The following is a 16,890-nucleotide window of genomic DNA, read 5'->3' on the forward strand; positions in this document are numbered from 1 at the left end:
AGAATTGTATTCTTAATATTGCAGTATAGACTGCCTTTTACAATGTGGCAATCCAGTCATCATACATGAATGTGGTCCTGCATTAGTAACACAAAGCAAGAAACTCAAAAATATAACCAAAAAACACTTTACGAAAGAAAGAAGTATCTCTCATTGCCTGTCAAAGCATAACATGGTGCTTTATTCACCATCGTTGTTTATGTTTCTGCCCTGGTTGCATCTCCCTCCTCGGATCAGCCCCCTAGATCACAAGAAGCCCTCTGTTTATACTTCAAGAGGGTCCAGACTCTCAGGACGTCTGACATGCGGGTCGAGTGGACGTCCTCGCTCTGATTCGTTTGAGCTCCGAGATGCTGGATGGTAGATCAGAGGGAACGCTGGAGTACAGCAAAAAACGGTATGAGGGGTATTCAGGGTTATATAAACATCCTCACCATAATTCAATCGCATAAATATAACCTATATGGGCAAACTTCTTTTTTTTTTAAGTGAGGATCATGTACCAAAAATAGTGTACATTTTGAGTACAGACGGTCTGGGAGATATTCGAGTGCGAATGATGATATTCACATTAACAAGCGTACACGGTAGGCCTTCTACTGAGTGTGTGGGGTCTTGATCAGGCATGTAGAATAATGCACGTCAAAAATAATGCATTCTTCTTCATTGCTTCAGTGAGATGATAATTTACCAAACGGTAAATTCACATGAATCACTATGCAGATGAAGCCGACGAATACTCACAATTACAATTTAAAAAAAAGAAAGATCTACAAACGTAATTGGGTTCAGAGGGACATATTTCACCTTCATTTGTTGAATCATTCTTTTCTTTTGTCCCGACGTCTCCTGAGATTATCTTCGTTACCTTCCTAATACAATAACTGTACTCTAATACGTTCTCCTGTGACAGATGTCTCAGCATGTCTGCAGTAATATGAATGTGGATATAAAACACTCATATGTGGGCTGAGCTCAGTAAACGGTCTATTCTCGGCTGGAACAGTGTAGGTGAGTATGAGACATGGAGCCAGCAGCAGAGCATCAATCCTCCGGAGTTATCACTTACTAATGCATTTTCTATATATATACATATATATATATATATATATATATATATATATATATATATATATATATATATATATATATATATATATATATATATGTGTATGTATGTACAACCACAATGAGTGAGGTTAAAAGACAGGACTTCATGTCTATTTAGATGTTATTTGAACTGCCAGAACAATTTCTTTGTGAATTTTATAAATAAAGTAATGTTGTTGCTGTTTTTCTGTATGACTCAGATGAAATTATTTCTTAATTTCTCTAGTCTTTTGTATAACTCTGTATATATGTATTAATTGTATTTGTACTGTAAAAATAAACACAAAATACAAATACAATTTGAGCCTGATTCTTAATAATATATATATATATATATATATATATATATATTTACTGCAAACTCATTTAAACATTTACACAGCTTTATTTGAATAAAATAATAATTATAAATCACTATCTATTCCCGAATGAGGTGACACAAAGGAGATTGGGCCTCTGGCCTAAAACCTGCCCTCTCTGGGAAGTGAGCTCTGAAAACACACCTGCAATACCATTTATCGCCATGGGCGTCGCCAAGGAAAACTGATAGCTTCGAGATTGTAGCTTTAAGTTTCTTGACCTACAAACCACTGCGTTACCATCTGAACAAACATCCCAAGATGAACGAACGGGACCCAATGAAAAGGGATTAAAACTATCTTTTATTTCACTTTATTAAACAAAATACATTCCATATCAAAGACACAATAAAGGCATTGCCAGAGATACCGGCCACTTAAGCACACACAGAAAAAACAGCTAATTTCAGACATGAAATAGTCGCTCTCACTGTTAGCTGGGTACCATTTCAAAGTATCGTAAACATCTTCTCGCCTCAAAACTATTTTGTTCTAATCTGACAGAAACATTTGGCTTTTATTCAGCGATGCCATCCTGAGACAAAGTCATTCTGTAGAGAGGAAAAGACAGATGATACAGCAGAGGGAAGGAATGTGTTGTCATGGTGACGGCTCAAAGGGAGTGCAGGAAGTGAGTGGGTTTGTGTGTCTTGTCATCCTCATAAGGGTTCATATTAGAACATGTGGCTGGTTTTAGAGCTGATTCTGATCTTTTTTCCCCAGATTGAATTGCTTCACATGTGACTAAAATTCTAAAAAAACAAAGGGATTACGTTATTTTCCACGAGTCTGCATTCCTGGAAGTGCCGAGAAGCTTTTGAAACGGCATTTTAACCGCCATATTTACAGTTGAATAAATATATATATAGTATATAGATGGTGGCTAGTCATTTGAAAAAAACAAAAACAAATGTTTTTTTGGACAGATGAACAGCAAAGATGGAAGAGTGTAACAAAAAGATAAATAGCAGCGTGGAGTGTGTGTGTGTGTGTGTGTGTGTGTGTGTCAGTGGAAGGAGAATCCAGACGCCGGCAGGCCGCCACACCACTTGCTGATGAACTTGAGGACGTCCTGACACTCTGAACTGTGAGTGGTCTGCAAGTGGAAGAGGGACATAAAACCAATGTCAAAACATAGTCAACATACGCTGTCCCAGACGTGAGATAATGACTACTGTTGTAGTTACTGTTGAACTATTAACTAATGATTATTTGTATTATTATGGATTAATCTGCTAATTATTTCCTCCATTTAGTGATTGTTTGGTTTGTAAAACTAGTGGGAAATGTCGTCACAATTACATAATCAACCAATTAACTGTTTCAGTTGCTATTTAATTTGTTTGATTCATAATGAACTGATATTCTAGAAGCGCTTTGTGTGTTTTTGTAAATGAATTAAAGCTGTTAAATAATTTGTAGTGGATTGAGTCGCATGAAAAGAAAAGACAGTACAGTAAGTACAATACTCGAGTCAGTGTCCATTCCACGACCGGACGGACCGGTGTGTCTCACCTTTGTGGCCACGAGGAATGTGTTCCAGTCTTTCTTGTTGGCGACATGCCCCACGGACGAGAACTCAATCTTATCTCTCAGCACCGGGTAGCCTGGAGGAAGGAACAGCACAGAGTGAGGGACTAGACTCTATTATGTGTGTGTGTGTGTATGTGTGTGTGTGTTACCTGTGAGGACACAGGGCAGAGAGCGGAGGCCGGTGTTGGCGGCCACCAGCGAGGCTTCGTACGAGTTCCTCTCGTCACGCGGCAGAACCTGCTCCAACCGATTGTCCATGGACACCATCAGCACCCAGTCACGGATCTGCTCCCTCTGGGCGTCCTGTCGCACACAGACAAACATTAATTAAACACCTAGTTTTCATTCCAGAGCTGCTGATTGAAGTAGCTCAGGAGTGACGCATCTCTGTTGAAAGCTGCTCTGATGGCGGCGGGCGAAGACGCAGCATCTGAGCTGAAGCGAAGCAAGCGTTCCAATTTATCCTGGAAAACAGGAGTTTAGTGTGTGTCACTCAAACTATGGACTGAGCAGTTTGCTGCTAGTTCGAGAGCAAGGCGGATACAACAGGCGCGTTATTATTGTTATCCACTCATATAATCACAAAGCGTCCTACATCTTTTATGGCTGCCCAGCCAGGTCATATTTATTGGAATTTACACAACCCTTACATTCCTGTTACATGTTACGAAAAATCTCATAAATTAAGCTTTAAAAGTAAAAAAGTCTGTTTTCGTCATGGGCCAAATATACCTGTTAGAGGGTCGGATTTGGCCCACGGGCCGCTCTTTAGCTGCCACTATTGAATATCATTCCTATTACTCTCTACTTTACATATGTTATTGTTCCTGATCAAGCTCCATTGATCGTAACCTTTCCCCAGATCTGATTCGTAACGCAGCACCATTCATCAGTCGGACCACAGCGTGTCCAGTGGGAGGTCTCGATGTCTTACGGTGACACAGAGTTTGGCGGGAACCGGAACCTCGAAGGGAATGTCGGTGTCCATGAAGTCGGAGTGGTCCAGAGCCTCCAGCGTCCCCTCGTCAACCGCCTGGAGACAAAAAAAAACGTCCCAATTAACACGAACGACAGATCCAGGATCAAACTGTCTGATAACGTTGGGAAAGCATTCGTCTTCCAGTTGAGTTACGGCCGTTTACTCACATCACACAGATCCAGGAAGTGGTTGAGGAAGATGAAGGCCATGTTCTCCCAGCCAACAGCCTGCCAGGTTACAAAAAATAAGTTATATGAAGTTAATCTGGTGCACAGGTTCATGCATCAGTCAGAGCAAAAGGGAAGGTCTTTGAGAACAAATGTTTCTCAGAAAGAAAGGTTCAAGTTTTACCCCCGTTTGCCCAAACGGATCAGTCAGGTTGAATATATATATTGTGCCATTCCTTTTGTGGGGAATTTGCATGATATCTGGGAATTGGACAGTTTTTTCCATTGATAGGAGTGTATCAGAGTGAATTCTTTTATTTTTAGCAGCGGTGGAAAAGGTATTCCGATCCTTTACTTAAGTAAAAGTACTAATACCGCACTGTGAAATATTCCACTAGAAGTCAAAGTCCTGCATTCAAAACCGTTCATAAGTAAAAAGTATGCAAACATTATGAGCACAATGTTCACTGTGGAGTGAAATGTTCCCCGTCAGTGTTTTACAATCATATATATGATGTTTCTGGATTCATATTCCCGCTGCATTCATGTGTATGTTGCACATATACTGCTGTAGATGTTTCAGGTCCTTTACATTGTGTTGCCTAGTTTAATCATCATCATCACATGTTTGTAGCGTCATTGTCATGCGAGAACCACGTATCTCTAAAAGTAAATCGACTAAAAAAATCCACTTCTCATCACTTAATGAACTGAAAAGAGCATTTAATAGCAGCGCACATGGGCTTTATCAGAACGACGCTCCTCTCTCGTGGGTGGACTCACCCTGCAGGCCAGGCCGGCCTCGTAGAAGGCCTTGTCTGCAGGAACGAGCTCGGTGTGGCGCAGCAGAGACACGGACAGCTTGGCTGGAAGACTGACCTGCAGCGGGAGAGAAGCTTTTTGATTTCAGAATAAGCACGAAAACAAGTCAAACTGTCAAACTGCGTTTAAAGAGTTAAGCTCTAGTTAAAATCTTCCAGGTTTGAGTTTGTTTTGGAACAAAACCACTTATTGGAATTGGAATGTAGGCCCTTAATTTATAATCTAAAAACAAGAAAAAGCCTTCTGTGATGCTCTCTTTCTGTGTTTCGCGTACCAGCTGCGAGACTCCTTTTGAGGCGGACCTTGTGGCGTAGTAGTGAGCGATCAGCAGCATCTGCTCAAAGTTTTCATGAGCTGGAGAGTTGGCCTCGGCCGACCGGGACATGTTCTCACACTGAAATCACACACACACACGCACACACACACACACACAGGCACAAGCATCACAAAAAGTGGAACTACAGTAAAAAGGAACAGTTGTAAAATATCAGGAAGTTCACATCATGGAAATTTGCAGGAAAACGATTTTCTGTTGTCATTTACCAGCTGCAGCAGGAAGTCGCGGAGGTCGGCCCACATCCGGTAAGACTCTGGTCCATCAGTGTCGGGGAGGTTAATCAGGTCCAGGAACAGTCGCTTGTAGATGTTAAAGTTCTGGGAGTAGGAAAAAGAAAGAGGGGGGGATCCAACGGAGTTATTGGTGGGACCTTCCATTGATGCTTTCTGTTTGTATCATAAGACAGGAAACAAGAGGTGGTGAGGTTGTAGCTCTACTTTGTATCCCAAAAAACACAGAAAACTGGGAATTATTTAGCCACATTTAAAACTATTCTAATTACAAAAGGCAACCCATGTTACCGTCTGGTGATAATGACGTGGCATTCATGAAGGAAGGCTGACATTGACTGAGGCTCAAGGTGTGTTTCCAGAACACAACTCAATCCAGGTGTTAGGATATTCAGGCTGCTCTGGCGGCAAAACAGGAAGCATGAAAAATACATCCCTCATTGGAGCTCTCTGTCGGAGCTACGTGTGTGTGTGTGTGTGTGTGTGTGTGTGTGTGTGTGTGTGTGTGTGTGTGTGTGTGTGTGTGTGTGTGTGTGTGTGTGTGTGTGTGTGTGTGTGTGTGTGTGTGTGTGTGTACACTGTACCTGAGGGTTGGGTGGTGCTCCATGCTGAACGTAGAGCTGCAGAGCCTTCGGAGCCTCTCCCTCCTTGATGAGGTGTGTAGCGTACAGAGCGACGTACTTTTGGAGGATCTTAAAGTTCTGACAAAACACAACAGGGATGATGAGGAACTCTGACAACCACTGTTGTGTGTTTTAAAAAAAAAAAAAATTGAATTCAAGGACAACTTTACAAACATCCAGCTGAACTACGAATGGAAGGTTTGGTTACAGTGAGCCTAACTTTAACTCAATGCCACGTCCGTTAATCCAAACTTCACGCACAGCGGCTCAAACCTTGAAGAGTGATGTCAGATCGTGCATCCGGTACCTGTTTAGATGCCGTCGCCAGACATTTCTCCCACTGGCCTCGCTCTGCATACATGTCCAGAGCGGCCATGACATCCACGCCCACCAGCTACATACAGAAACACAAACAATTACAAATAATTGCGACATTTTCTATACGGCTTTGTTCAAAGAAGTACAATTTAAACTTTAGGAATTTCACGTTTAATCAAAATACTGATTCATTATTTATGATTGAGCAATCAGAAACAATGTAAACGGACACAAAAAAACTCTTGTTCCGAGGCCTTAAACGACGGGGATGAAATGGGCAAAAGGAGTCAGTTTCAGTTTCTTTTAAACATATTTCATATCCGTTTATTAAAGGATGTGCGAGTAAAGGATGTCTCGTATTTAGCTGACAGTTAGGCCCAAACCTAGAGCATTAGACTGATAATATGGCAATATTTCCTCAACAAAAGCGTACTCGTTGGATCCAGTGTGTAACAGAGTGTGTAGTTGTACGTACAGAGTCAACTTTGCCTTGGTTCTTGAGGTGCTCCTTGTATTTCTGGTCCACATAGTCCTCGTACCTGCCGAAGAGATCAGATAAATCAGATACAGGGTTGAGACGTTAGAGGAGAACTCCAGTATTCCCATGTATTTTTAAGAGGTAATGTTTCGTGAGGTGAGTCTAAGTGAGGTGTTATCCCGTTGAAAATACACACGCTAGTGTGCCTGTGAAAAAAATATGCTATATAGTAAATGTACTTGGTCATATTCCACCATTGATGCACTGTGTGTGTGTGTGTCTTTAGACCTGGGCTCCAGCTCCTTGGCGACTCTCTTGGCTTTGTTCCATTCCTCGCCCTCGATGAAGACATCGACCGCCTCCTTGATGAGGTTCATGTTCAGGTAAAGCTCAGCAGCCTTGAGCACGAGGACACCAACGGGAGAGAAATTGGGCAAAATTGAAAACACTCAAAGCTAAAACGAGCACGTACAGAGCAACGGAGGTTCAACACTCGTCGTCAAGAGGCGCGTTCACTCACAGCGTTGTACTTCTTCAGCTGCGAGAGTCGAGGTCCGACCACCTGGATCACCTCCACCGCTCGGTCTCCGCTGAGGAACTTGATGGACAACTCTGCTGCCTGGAAACACACACACACGCACACACACACACACACACACAAACACACATTTGTGTGTGTTTTTTTAATGAGCTGGAACTGGAGAATGTTTGTAATTTTCTTTTGTTTGACAAACGTAATAAAATCGAATGCGCTTATTTAGTCTTTCCACAGAAAGCCACATATTGATTGTGTTGACCGGAACCTCGAACACCACCGGGACACCAAACGTTCTTTTCTTTCTTTTTCTCACACTGGTTAATCAAACTCTATAAATGAAGAAAAAAAACGGGGAAAAAAACAGCTATTGATCTATGCGCGACCTTCTTTTCAATATTCCGATCTCCATAGCACTCTCGTCAATAACAAGGGAATCTATTGATGTTGTTGACACGGTGGCCTTTTTCACTTCCACCAGCCTCACGCTGGCTGCCATATCGCATCCGTTCTTTCATTCAACCGCTGCAATGTTTTTAGCAAGACTTCCTGTGTTTAAAAATATATATAATTAAGACTTATTAGTTTTCTTTTTTCTATGGAACTGTAGTTACATTTTCAATATTGTTGAATCTGAGCTGCAGGTAAAAATAATTTAAATGTTCACAAAAATATGGTGTTCAATCAAACCATTGAGACAATCAAATGTCAAAGAATCACAATTTCCCATTTTCAGATTGACTATTTTTGTCTGACCAACAATCCAAATGAATGCAGTTAAGAATATAATTTAATTCAGAGGAAATAACATCAAACAAGGTGGCTCCAGAGAATAGTTGATAAATAACTTTAACCGATGCTGCATAACATTTATGGCCTGTGACTCCTTAAATTGAAGCCATTTGTCTCTCGATAATATACATTTCCGTTGCATATACGTTTTTAATCTTGTGGTGTGAATTATTGGACGACCCCTTAGATTGACCTCGACCCCCTGCTTTGGAGCCACCGTCTCAGACCATTAACCGACTATCAAAGTACTGAGAGATTAATGCTCAGCCCAACATGTCAGTAAAGGAAACTGTATTTGTGCTGACTGGATCTTTTACCTTCATCCAGCACTTCTCCATCAGGGCAGTGTTGGAGTCGTCCTTCACCTTCAGGTAACACTCCACGGCCCGGGAGTGTTCGCCGGACTGCTCCCACTCCTTGGCCTGTTCCAGCAGGCCCTCCACTCCCCTGAAGCAACAAACACACACACACACACACACAGACAGACTCATAAAACCAACGCATCTCATTTGAGGTACATTTTCATATTCACATTAGCACAAAGTCAAATACACAACAAGGCACTATTAAAAACACATCAGGCTCTTGATATATGAGCCAATTAGCAACATCGTCGATATTAAGTAATAATAACGGCCATCGGTGCCTCCGGAGAGAGATCTTTGAGATTGTAAAATCTCCCTGCCATCATAGAGAAAACACATTTCCACAGTTCACCCTTTCCATTGTTCGTCATCTCCCGCTTTTTCGTCTCCGTGCTCTTCATTAAGTTTCTTTAAAAAAAAAAAAAAAAAAAGGTGTCGATCTACAATTTTATCGTGGTTTGCAGATGCCTGTGAAGCCTTGCGCTTATCTGGAGCCAGAGCTGGAAGCTCTGCAGCAATAATTCAGTGTTTTCTAACTTCAACCCTCACTTCCTCGCCCGTTTCCATTGGTAACTTTTGATGTTTCCTCCCACAAGTCATTAAAGAGGGAGAAGCGACGGGAGGAGGACGAGAGCGGCATGCTGCTGGTCCGCTGGCTAACGAGCTATTCCTTGTTGGTAGTCTCAATGTGGGATAGAACATGAGCTGGGTTTTAATAAAGCATCAAACTGACTCTTTGTGCATAGATTATACTGGGGGAGGAGGGGAGGGGGTCTGTGAAATGTTCGTAGTGGGGTTTGTGGTTTCCCTCTGGCTTTTAAGAGGTTTCTTAATAACATAACATGAAAGGTCAACTAAATCTAACACAAGCTCTTGAAATAATGTCCTGCAAATACCGAACCGCCTACCCATAATTACAAGTCCTGTTAACAAGGCTTTTGGGATCTGCTGCTGTTGTAACTACAGACATTCAGTGATTTTTTTAAATTATCATCATTGTTTCTTACAGTGTCAGGCTCCCTGGACGACGAGGGAGTCAATGACAAGAAATGAGGCCCATGGATCTCTTATATATGTTTTGGTCTTAATCTCACCGTATTCCCTTCTTGGAGGTCTCCTTCTCGTACTCCTCTTGGAGCATGGAGAGCTTGTTGGGGAGATACTCCTTACAGATCCGCATGGCATCGCTCCACAAGTCTGCATCCTGATAAAAACAACAACAAATATGGAATGAATAAAAGAATAACTGACCAAAGGTTGGATGGTTAAAGTCTACAACCAGTCTGACCAAATTGTTCAACTCTGGGAGGCAGTTTGGCTCGTATCGCTACCTTGTAATATTTAACAGCCAGTTCGGGTCTCTGGGCTCGGAGCAGGAAGGCTTCAGCCTTCTGGAATTCTTTCTGTTCAAAGCAGAACTTGGCTTGGCCGACCAGGATCTCAGCAACAGTCTCTGGATCGTGGCCCTCAGCCACCCGCTGCGCACTGGCCCAGTCCTTGTTGTGGACATACCTGGAGCAGTTCACACACACACATGCCCCAAAAAAAGTTATTTGAAGAAGTTCAAATCCAGAGTGTAGACATGGAACATGAAAAGTGTTGCATTTTCCATTAAAATGTAGTAAAAGTAACAGAAGGTGAACAAAATACAAGTGCAAATAAATGTACTTAGTTACATTGCGCCACTGATCTGCAAGTAGATTTAAATCTGCCACCAACTCTTACAGCAAGACACAGAGACATGAACTCACATGAGCACGGCTTCTTTGGGTCTTCCTGCTTTGATGAACTCAACCTCGGCCTCTGGAAACTTGCCCTGAAGATGATCAGAAACATCAGAAGTAAGCACTACTTACTGTTCTTGACATGCAGTCTAGAACCTTCTCAGTGACGGGAAGTATGAGCCAACACTATATTTACAATTATTAGCAGTCCGATGATCAAATTGACAGGACTTATAACAAGGTTGTTGGGCTGCTTTTTAGGATGTTATGAAAATGTATCTTGTTGAACTTGGTGGAAAGATTCCTTCTGATGGGAGCCGAGTATCATATACAATTATGTATGCAGATTAAAGGGTAATTCACATGTTTACAAGCTTGGAATCATTTCATAAGCGTTAGGAATGATGGACCGAATCATGGATGGATTACTGAACAGGCCAACCGGGCACTGGCTTCACTGTCAGTGTCAGCACTTCACCGACAAAATGCCACTCCAAAAGGCACATACAAACCATGAAGAGGAAAACAATTACAAAAAGACCACAACAACTCCAAAAGAGATGCAAAAGAGAGCACGAAGAGACTCACGACGACTACGAAAGAGGCACAAAATGACCACAAAGAGACACAAAGCAACAACAAAAAAAGACTCAAATCGAAAACAAAAAAGGGAGAAATACAAACAAAAAAGACCTACAGAAAGACAAAGCAACCACAAAGAGACACAAAAGGACCAGGGAGAGATACAAAACCACGGAGAGATGCGTAACGACTACACCAATAAAGAGAGGCTGAACAATTATAAAGTCTGTATGAGCCATTTGCATGTCTCATAATAATAAAGATAGGCCTTCTCACTGCAGCAGCCAGCCAGTTTTGCAGCAGGAGGTAATATGCTTTTTGAGATAATGTGGTGTGTGGAGGTGAGAGTTAAAAAAACTAAAACAAAAGAACACTGGTTTGTCAATGAGTATCATATGGAGGAACATCATGGGCAGCAGATTGGCTGCAGCAGGGACAGATTTACCTCATCTTCCAGGTAGATGGCTTGTTTAAGGTGGATCTCAGGAAGCTTTTCCTTACTGGAAAGACGAGCCAAATCAAAGGCAAAGTCAAATGAGCTGGGGAGTAAATAAAGAGCAAGAAATCAAGTCAGGTTTCACAATACGACCACTTTGGAAAAGTTTACTTCTTTTATTTTATTTTTTTAACAGGTCACAAGAGGTATGGAAGCCCATTCCTGACAATGTCATGAATCAAAAATCTGAAAGTCAGTTTAAATATCTCAAAATAATGAGTTAGTATCTAAATATAATGAGTAATAGTCATTACATTTTTATTTTTGCGATACTAAGTAATTATTTTTGAGATACTGACTCATTTTTGAGATACTTGTTAATTTGAGAAAAATTCTCATTACAATGACTTAGAGCCTTTTTTTCCCCCTCACTTAAAAAGGTGCTATATAAATAAAGTTATTATTATTATTATTATTATTACTTGGCGGGAACGGGCTTCAGTAAATTAAAATGAACCACAGTGCACGTTGTGTCCATGTGTCGCGGTGCAGCTCACAAGTTATTTGAAGCAAACTCGATGGCGTACTCCAGGAGGCCGAACTTGTTGAGCAGCTTGACGGCCGCCTCTCCTCCCAGGCTCCGAGCCCACAGGTAGGCCACCTGCTTCTGGGCTCCGGCCCCTCCGTGGCTCTTCGCCACCTGACACACGCACAGATATATTTGGCGCATATACATCACTATAGGGGTCTTGCGGCAGTGTGGCTCCCCCACACCCACGCCACAGATAATCCCAGAGAAAAACATTTGAGGCAAGCTGTAAAGTTGCACTGGGCTCCCAAAGCAGCAGCAGCAATAAACACTGTCGACGGGGAAGCACACGCTCGTAATGATGCCGTGCACATGAAGTCTAATCGCAATTTACTTTGAGTCTTCCTATTAAGCATTCATAAGCTGAACATACGTATTGAATGAATGGCTTATGACACAAAATAATGTAGCTAACGCAGCGATAAGGACATTTTAAGTGTTTATTAATGTGCTGTATTTGTCAGCAATTACGACTTTGAGCGCTACACAGGAAGACAAGTTAAATACAATTTAGACATTCGCTACAAAACACGGTATAATATAGCGATATCAAAAAGTCACCCTGTATGCATCCTCCCACATATCGTTGACTCTGTACATGTGGACCGCGGCTTTCCACTCTTCAGCCGCAATGAAGTGGTACTCTGCCTCTGAGAACCTGGATTCAGCCTCCAACTCCTACAAAAGAACATCCATGCCATGCACATGAACAGAACATGCAGGGACAGTTAGACAAAGAAAATGGATTAAAGTGCATATATGTAAGTACTAATCTGATACATAAATGCTGATGAGTATAATTCATGTCCCCTTCAGCTGTACAGTTTTTGTGACACAGCAACAACAACAAAGAAACACTGACAAAAGCAAGAAAAACTAACTTAACAATTTAATGATGAAACTCTTTCTTTGAAATCTTCTTTGATGCAACTATCAGGAGCTTAAAAGGACTTGAAGTCTCAGAGCATATCTGGACACACCGAAAAGGTCAGTGGTGCAATGTGACTAAGTGCATTTACTCAAGTACTGTACTTAAAGTACTACGGGGAACTTTAATTTTGTGTGGATTTTGACAGTCCCGGTGTTCCCGAGCAGCAGAGTCCCTTTAGGAAACCTCTTATTTTACTGCAGCAGGGTCTGGCAGTCTTGCCCGCTCAGTCCTGGTTCTGGTTCTCCTGTGCCTCCCTTGCATCCAGCGGGCCCAATAGTACGGCCTGGGTCACCTTTGCAGGGAATTAGTCCCGATGACAGGCAATAATAATAACAACTACATATGCATAGCCAATATTCTCACTCATGGTCTTGTTTGCTTATGTAGGTCATCCGGAGGCATCCACATTACATGGAGACTGTTACATAACCAGTTCAAAGCTCCTTGTAGTAACTCTCAGTAAAAGGTTTCAGTACCTACTCCACCACTGCAAGACGTTATACAATTAGATATGTGTGTGTAATTCAATTTATGTGTGCATAAAAAAATAGAATAAAAAAAAAGGTTTTGCCTCATGGGCTTCTTTTTCTGAATTCAAAGCAGAATTCAGAGTTAGAGACATTTCTAATTATTAGAAGAGTTTAAAGCCCCGCAGGGTAATTCTCAAATGAGAATTGGACAACCACAAAACTGTGAACATTTGTCTGCTGTTACATAAGAAACAGAGTGTGGTTAAGTTGTAAGGGTGACAGAACTGGAGCGTATGAGAGCTTTTCAGATAGGAAACCTCATCCATTTCTGATGAGGGTGCTGAGCAGCGCAATAATGACACCAACCAAGGGATAAACAATGACAACCATGGGACCCTCGTTTATTACTGATTACTAGGCGAGAGAAGAGAAACCACAATTAAAGCTGCAAGTGTGATGAACGAGCCCTCGCCCCTACCCGTGCACATTTCTTTCCACCTCCCGTGTCAACTACGTGGTGCTAGAGAACTCACACTAATTATAAATCCTCTGGTAATCTCAGAGAACATCAGAGTTTGTTTCTCATTTGTGAGATTTTGTCTCGAAAAATGTTCAACTTTGATCTCAGAGAATTCTCATACATTTGTATGCATCATTTTTACCCAACCTGACCCACACCAGATGGTTTGTTACACAGAACCATCTGAGGAGCCGTGAAGCAGACTTGGCCAGTGATGGGATGAACCATCTGTCAATCAAACTATTGCCGAAGCCAGCAAAAAACATCTTTTCCATCGAGAAAAGCTTTCAATGAGGAAGTACTCTCCAGTTCTGATCAAACTGATGCTATTTCAGCCTCTACGCTAACCTCTCTAAGAGCAGCTATTGTGGTTTAGAATGAAATGTGATGTGACATGTGATCCCGCAATGCCCACGTGATCTCGTTCCATTGCGAGAATATCCAGGTGCCCTGCGAGGTAAAATATTTACCCCCTTCCCCAAGTCTGTAATTATATTTGTTCTTGTCCTTACAATGGCCCCTATTCTCTGTTCAATTCAGTCTGATTATCGTGAAAATAATAAATACGAGGCGAGGCACCAGCTTCAACTGCTGGTGCCTCGCCTCATGTTGAAACTCCATCACATTACGCTGACGTACCTTGGCCAGGTGCAGGTGGGTCTCTGAGAGCAGGTCGGGGTGATGTTTGGCCACCAGGCGAATGACATCATCAAACATCCGGTTCTTCTTGTACATGGTTATGGCGAGGTCAGGCTGCTTCACTGTGGCAAATAGCCTGCGGGCAGACGCACAAACACACACACACACACACGAATAGACAACTATAGAAACTGAACAGTTTTTTTTGGGGTGGGGGGGGTATGTTCGAGTCAAGGCATAATAAAGAGTCCATCAGTGTGACCAGTCCTTATTTTTGGTGCTGTAATTACTTCAAACATGCTCACGTCGCTTTGACTCATTCCAATTTCATGCACCCAGCGGCCGATGATGCAAGAAATCCCTATAAATAAATCGCCATTTACCTCTCAGCCTCCTTGAATTTCCCATCTCTCTCCAGCTCCTGAGCTCTGCTGATGTACAGAGCCATGACCTCCTCTTCTGTCATACACTCCACGGCCAACTGCAGGCAAAATGCACCAAAACATGACCATGGCTTTTTTGTTTCATATCTACACCAACATCAGGGGACAGAACATCTTCCTATCCCTCAAATATTCATTAGTATCCTGTAAAATCAGTTTGTTTTTATTATGAATAGTATTAAATGTATATCTTAACCCTTTAACTGCCTGCTCTACATTTTGGTAGAGCACATTTTGAGTCACTATATCTCATTGAAAAACGTATTGATCTTAACTTAACCTGAATGAGCCATCTCTACTACTTGGTTGAGGTACCTCATTGTAAAAAAATCTACTAGATGTCACTGTGTCTTTAAGAAGTAACTTATGCCTTCTCAGCTAGCTTCTTCACAGGAAGTCAGCTGGCCTCCAGACATGTGGCCACTATTTGGTGAACATTTCAAAGGTAAGTGAATTTATTCGACTTCAACGATTTCTTTCCTACAAAATAGTTGTTACCGAACGGTTGATTTATCATTTTATGGTAAAAGTAGTAATTCTAAGCTAATAAATTTAATTTTTTTGTACCAAAACCAGATGTGCGTTATGACAACTGTGGACATTGGCCCCTTCACTGGGATAAGCGTGTGAGGTGTAACCTGTGTCCAAAGGGTGTGTCGAGATGGAAATGTCAGAAGTGCAACGTGTTCCTGTGTTTGAATGCAAATCAGTAATGCTTTGTAGCATACCATGAGCAATAAAATGGAGCTAATGCACAGTTGAGGAGCGTTGAGACTAAAATGTTATAAATGCAATGTTTTGAGGTGTTCTGCAGTGTTCCCTTTGTTTGAATCTACTGTTTTGGTATTTGTATATATGTAACTACACCTGTATTTGTGAGGTATGTTAAATGTTGGGAGATTGTTGTTATTACTGCTCCAAAGAATAAAAAAAATGCAAAGAAATTATTTTTCCATTACTTTTTTCTTGGTGAGGACATTAAAAGGGTTAATATTATCTATATATTTTTCTTTTCTTTTTTTAAACCGGAACATATTGATTCAAATGTTACTGATACTGTGTTTTTGCCTGAATTATCCAAATATGTCTCTCTTGTACACACTGGTCTGGTAGTCTGTGTCCATACTAACCTTATGAGCCTCCTCCCAGCGCCCTGCTGTAGTGTACATGTCTATAGCATCCTTGATGTGACCTCCTTTCACGAACAGTTGCTCTGCCACCTACAGGCCGTGAACACACAACATGCAGTCAGAACATATATAGAATGTCGGCTGAATATCATAAGAGCTCTGTGTAGATGTTTCATATTTGACATTAGTTTGGGATGCACTTGCAAAAAATCTTTAACTTCCTGACACATCCACAGCATATCACTATATTAGAATGTTATTCCTGCAGGGTAAACGGAGCACAAAAAACACACATAAAGCTCATTTAGGAGCAGCTATCTGTACTTCAGAAAAATTGAACAGAAGGAAAAGGAAAACAATCCACCACGACCAGATTTTTGCAGCGTAAAGGAAAGAGTTTTTTCCATTGAACCTTTTCCAACTCGAGCATCAATGAAGCCAATGTATTGTCTGTGCGTGCTCGCTCTGATTAAAAGAAAACGTTTATTCACTGTTTTCTTTTTTTGCGATAACTTTTGCATTGACATCACAGGTGTGAGCTTCCGCCATTGTTTTAGTTTGCACTGAATTATACTTCTCTGCAACTTCCAGCAAAGCAAAGAGCCTGTTATCTTAATTACTTTCTGTGAATGTGCCCACAGAGCAAACAGACTGAAATGGCCGGCTATTTTCAGAGGTTGACAGTCTGTGGAGGCTGTTTGGCTCAGCTGAGCTCATCAGAATGAGCAGAGCGCGCTGCGCTGCGCCTCGCCGCCGCCACCATCATCATCATCAGCAT

General features: G+C 41.7%; 1 protein-coding gene across 1 annotated transcript in view; it reads right to left on the reverse strand.

Annotated features, from left to right (window-relative positions):
* Window positions 1-1,749: 1,749 nt before the first annotated feature.
* Window positions 1,750-16,890, reverse strand: part of ift172 (intraflagellar transport 172) — a 36,568-nt gene continuing 21,427 nt past the window's right edge. The window contains exons 26-48 of the mRNA XM_034527387.1: window positions 16,113-16,202; window positions 14,923-15,020; window positions 14,540-14,675; window positions 12,541-12,657; window positions 11,948-12,090; window positions 11,400-11,493; window positions 10,400-10,464; window positions 9,980-10,160; window positions 9,743-9,852; window positions 8,601-8,730; window positions 7,477-7,575; window positions 7,245-7,354; window positions 6,954-7,017; window positions 6,468-6,554; window positions 6,122-6,238; window positions 5,514-5,624; window positions 5,245-5,364; window positions 4,932-5,027; window positions 4,149-4,208; window positions 3,937-4,035; window positions 3,152-3,305; window positions 2,985-3,076; window positions 1,750-2,565 (exon numbers count right to left, since the gene is read on the reverse strand). Of these exons, the coding sequence (XP_034383278.1) occupies window positions 2,476-2,565; window positions 2,985-3,076; window positions 3,152-3,305; window positions 3,937-4,035; window positions 4,149-4,208; window positions 4,932-5,027; window positions 5,245-5,364; window positions 5,514-5,624; window positions 6,122-6,238; window positions 6,468-6,554; window positions 6,954-7,017; window positions 7,245-7,354; window positions 7,477-7,575; window positions 8,601-8,730; window positions 9,743-9,852; window positions 9,980-10,160; window positions 10,400-10,464; window positions 11,400-11,493; window positions 11,948-12,090; window positions 12,541-12,657; window positions 14,540-14,675; window positions 14,923-15,020; window positions 16,113-16,202 (2,463 nt within the window). The 3' untranslated portion in view covers window positions 1,750-2,475. The remainder of the gene's footprint in view (window positions 2,566-2,984; window positions 3,077-3,151; window positions 3,306-3,936; window positions 4,036-4,148; window positions 4,209-4,931; window positions 5,028-5,244; window positions 5,365-5,513; window positions 5,625-6,121; window positions 6,239-6,467; window positions 6,555-6,953; window positions 7,018-7,244; window positions 7,355-7,476; window positions 7,576-8,600; window positions 8,731-9,742; window positions 9,853-9,979; window positions 10,161-10,399; window positions 10,465-11,399; window positions 11,494-11,947; window positions 12,091-12,540; window positions 12,658-14,539; window positions 14,676-14,922; window positions 15,021-16,112; window positions 16,203-16,890) is intronic.

This window comes from Cyclopterus lumpus, chromosome 24, assembly GCF_009769545.1.
Source record: "Cyclopterus lumpus isolate fCycLum1 chromosome 24, fCycLum1.pri, whole genome shotgun sequence".
NCBI lineage: Eukaryota > Metazoa > Chordata > Actinopteri > Perciformes > Cyclopteridae > Cyclopterus > Cyclopterus lumpus.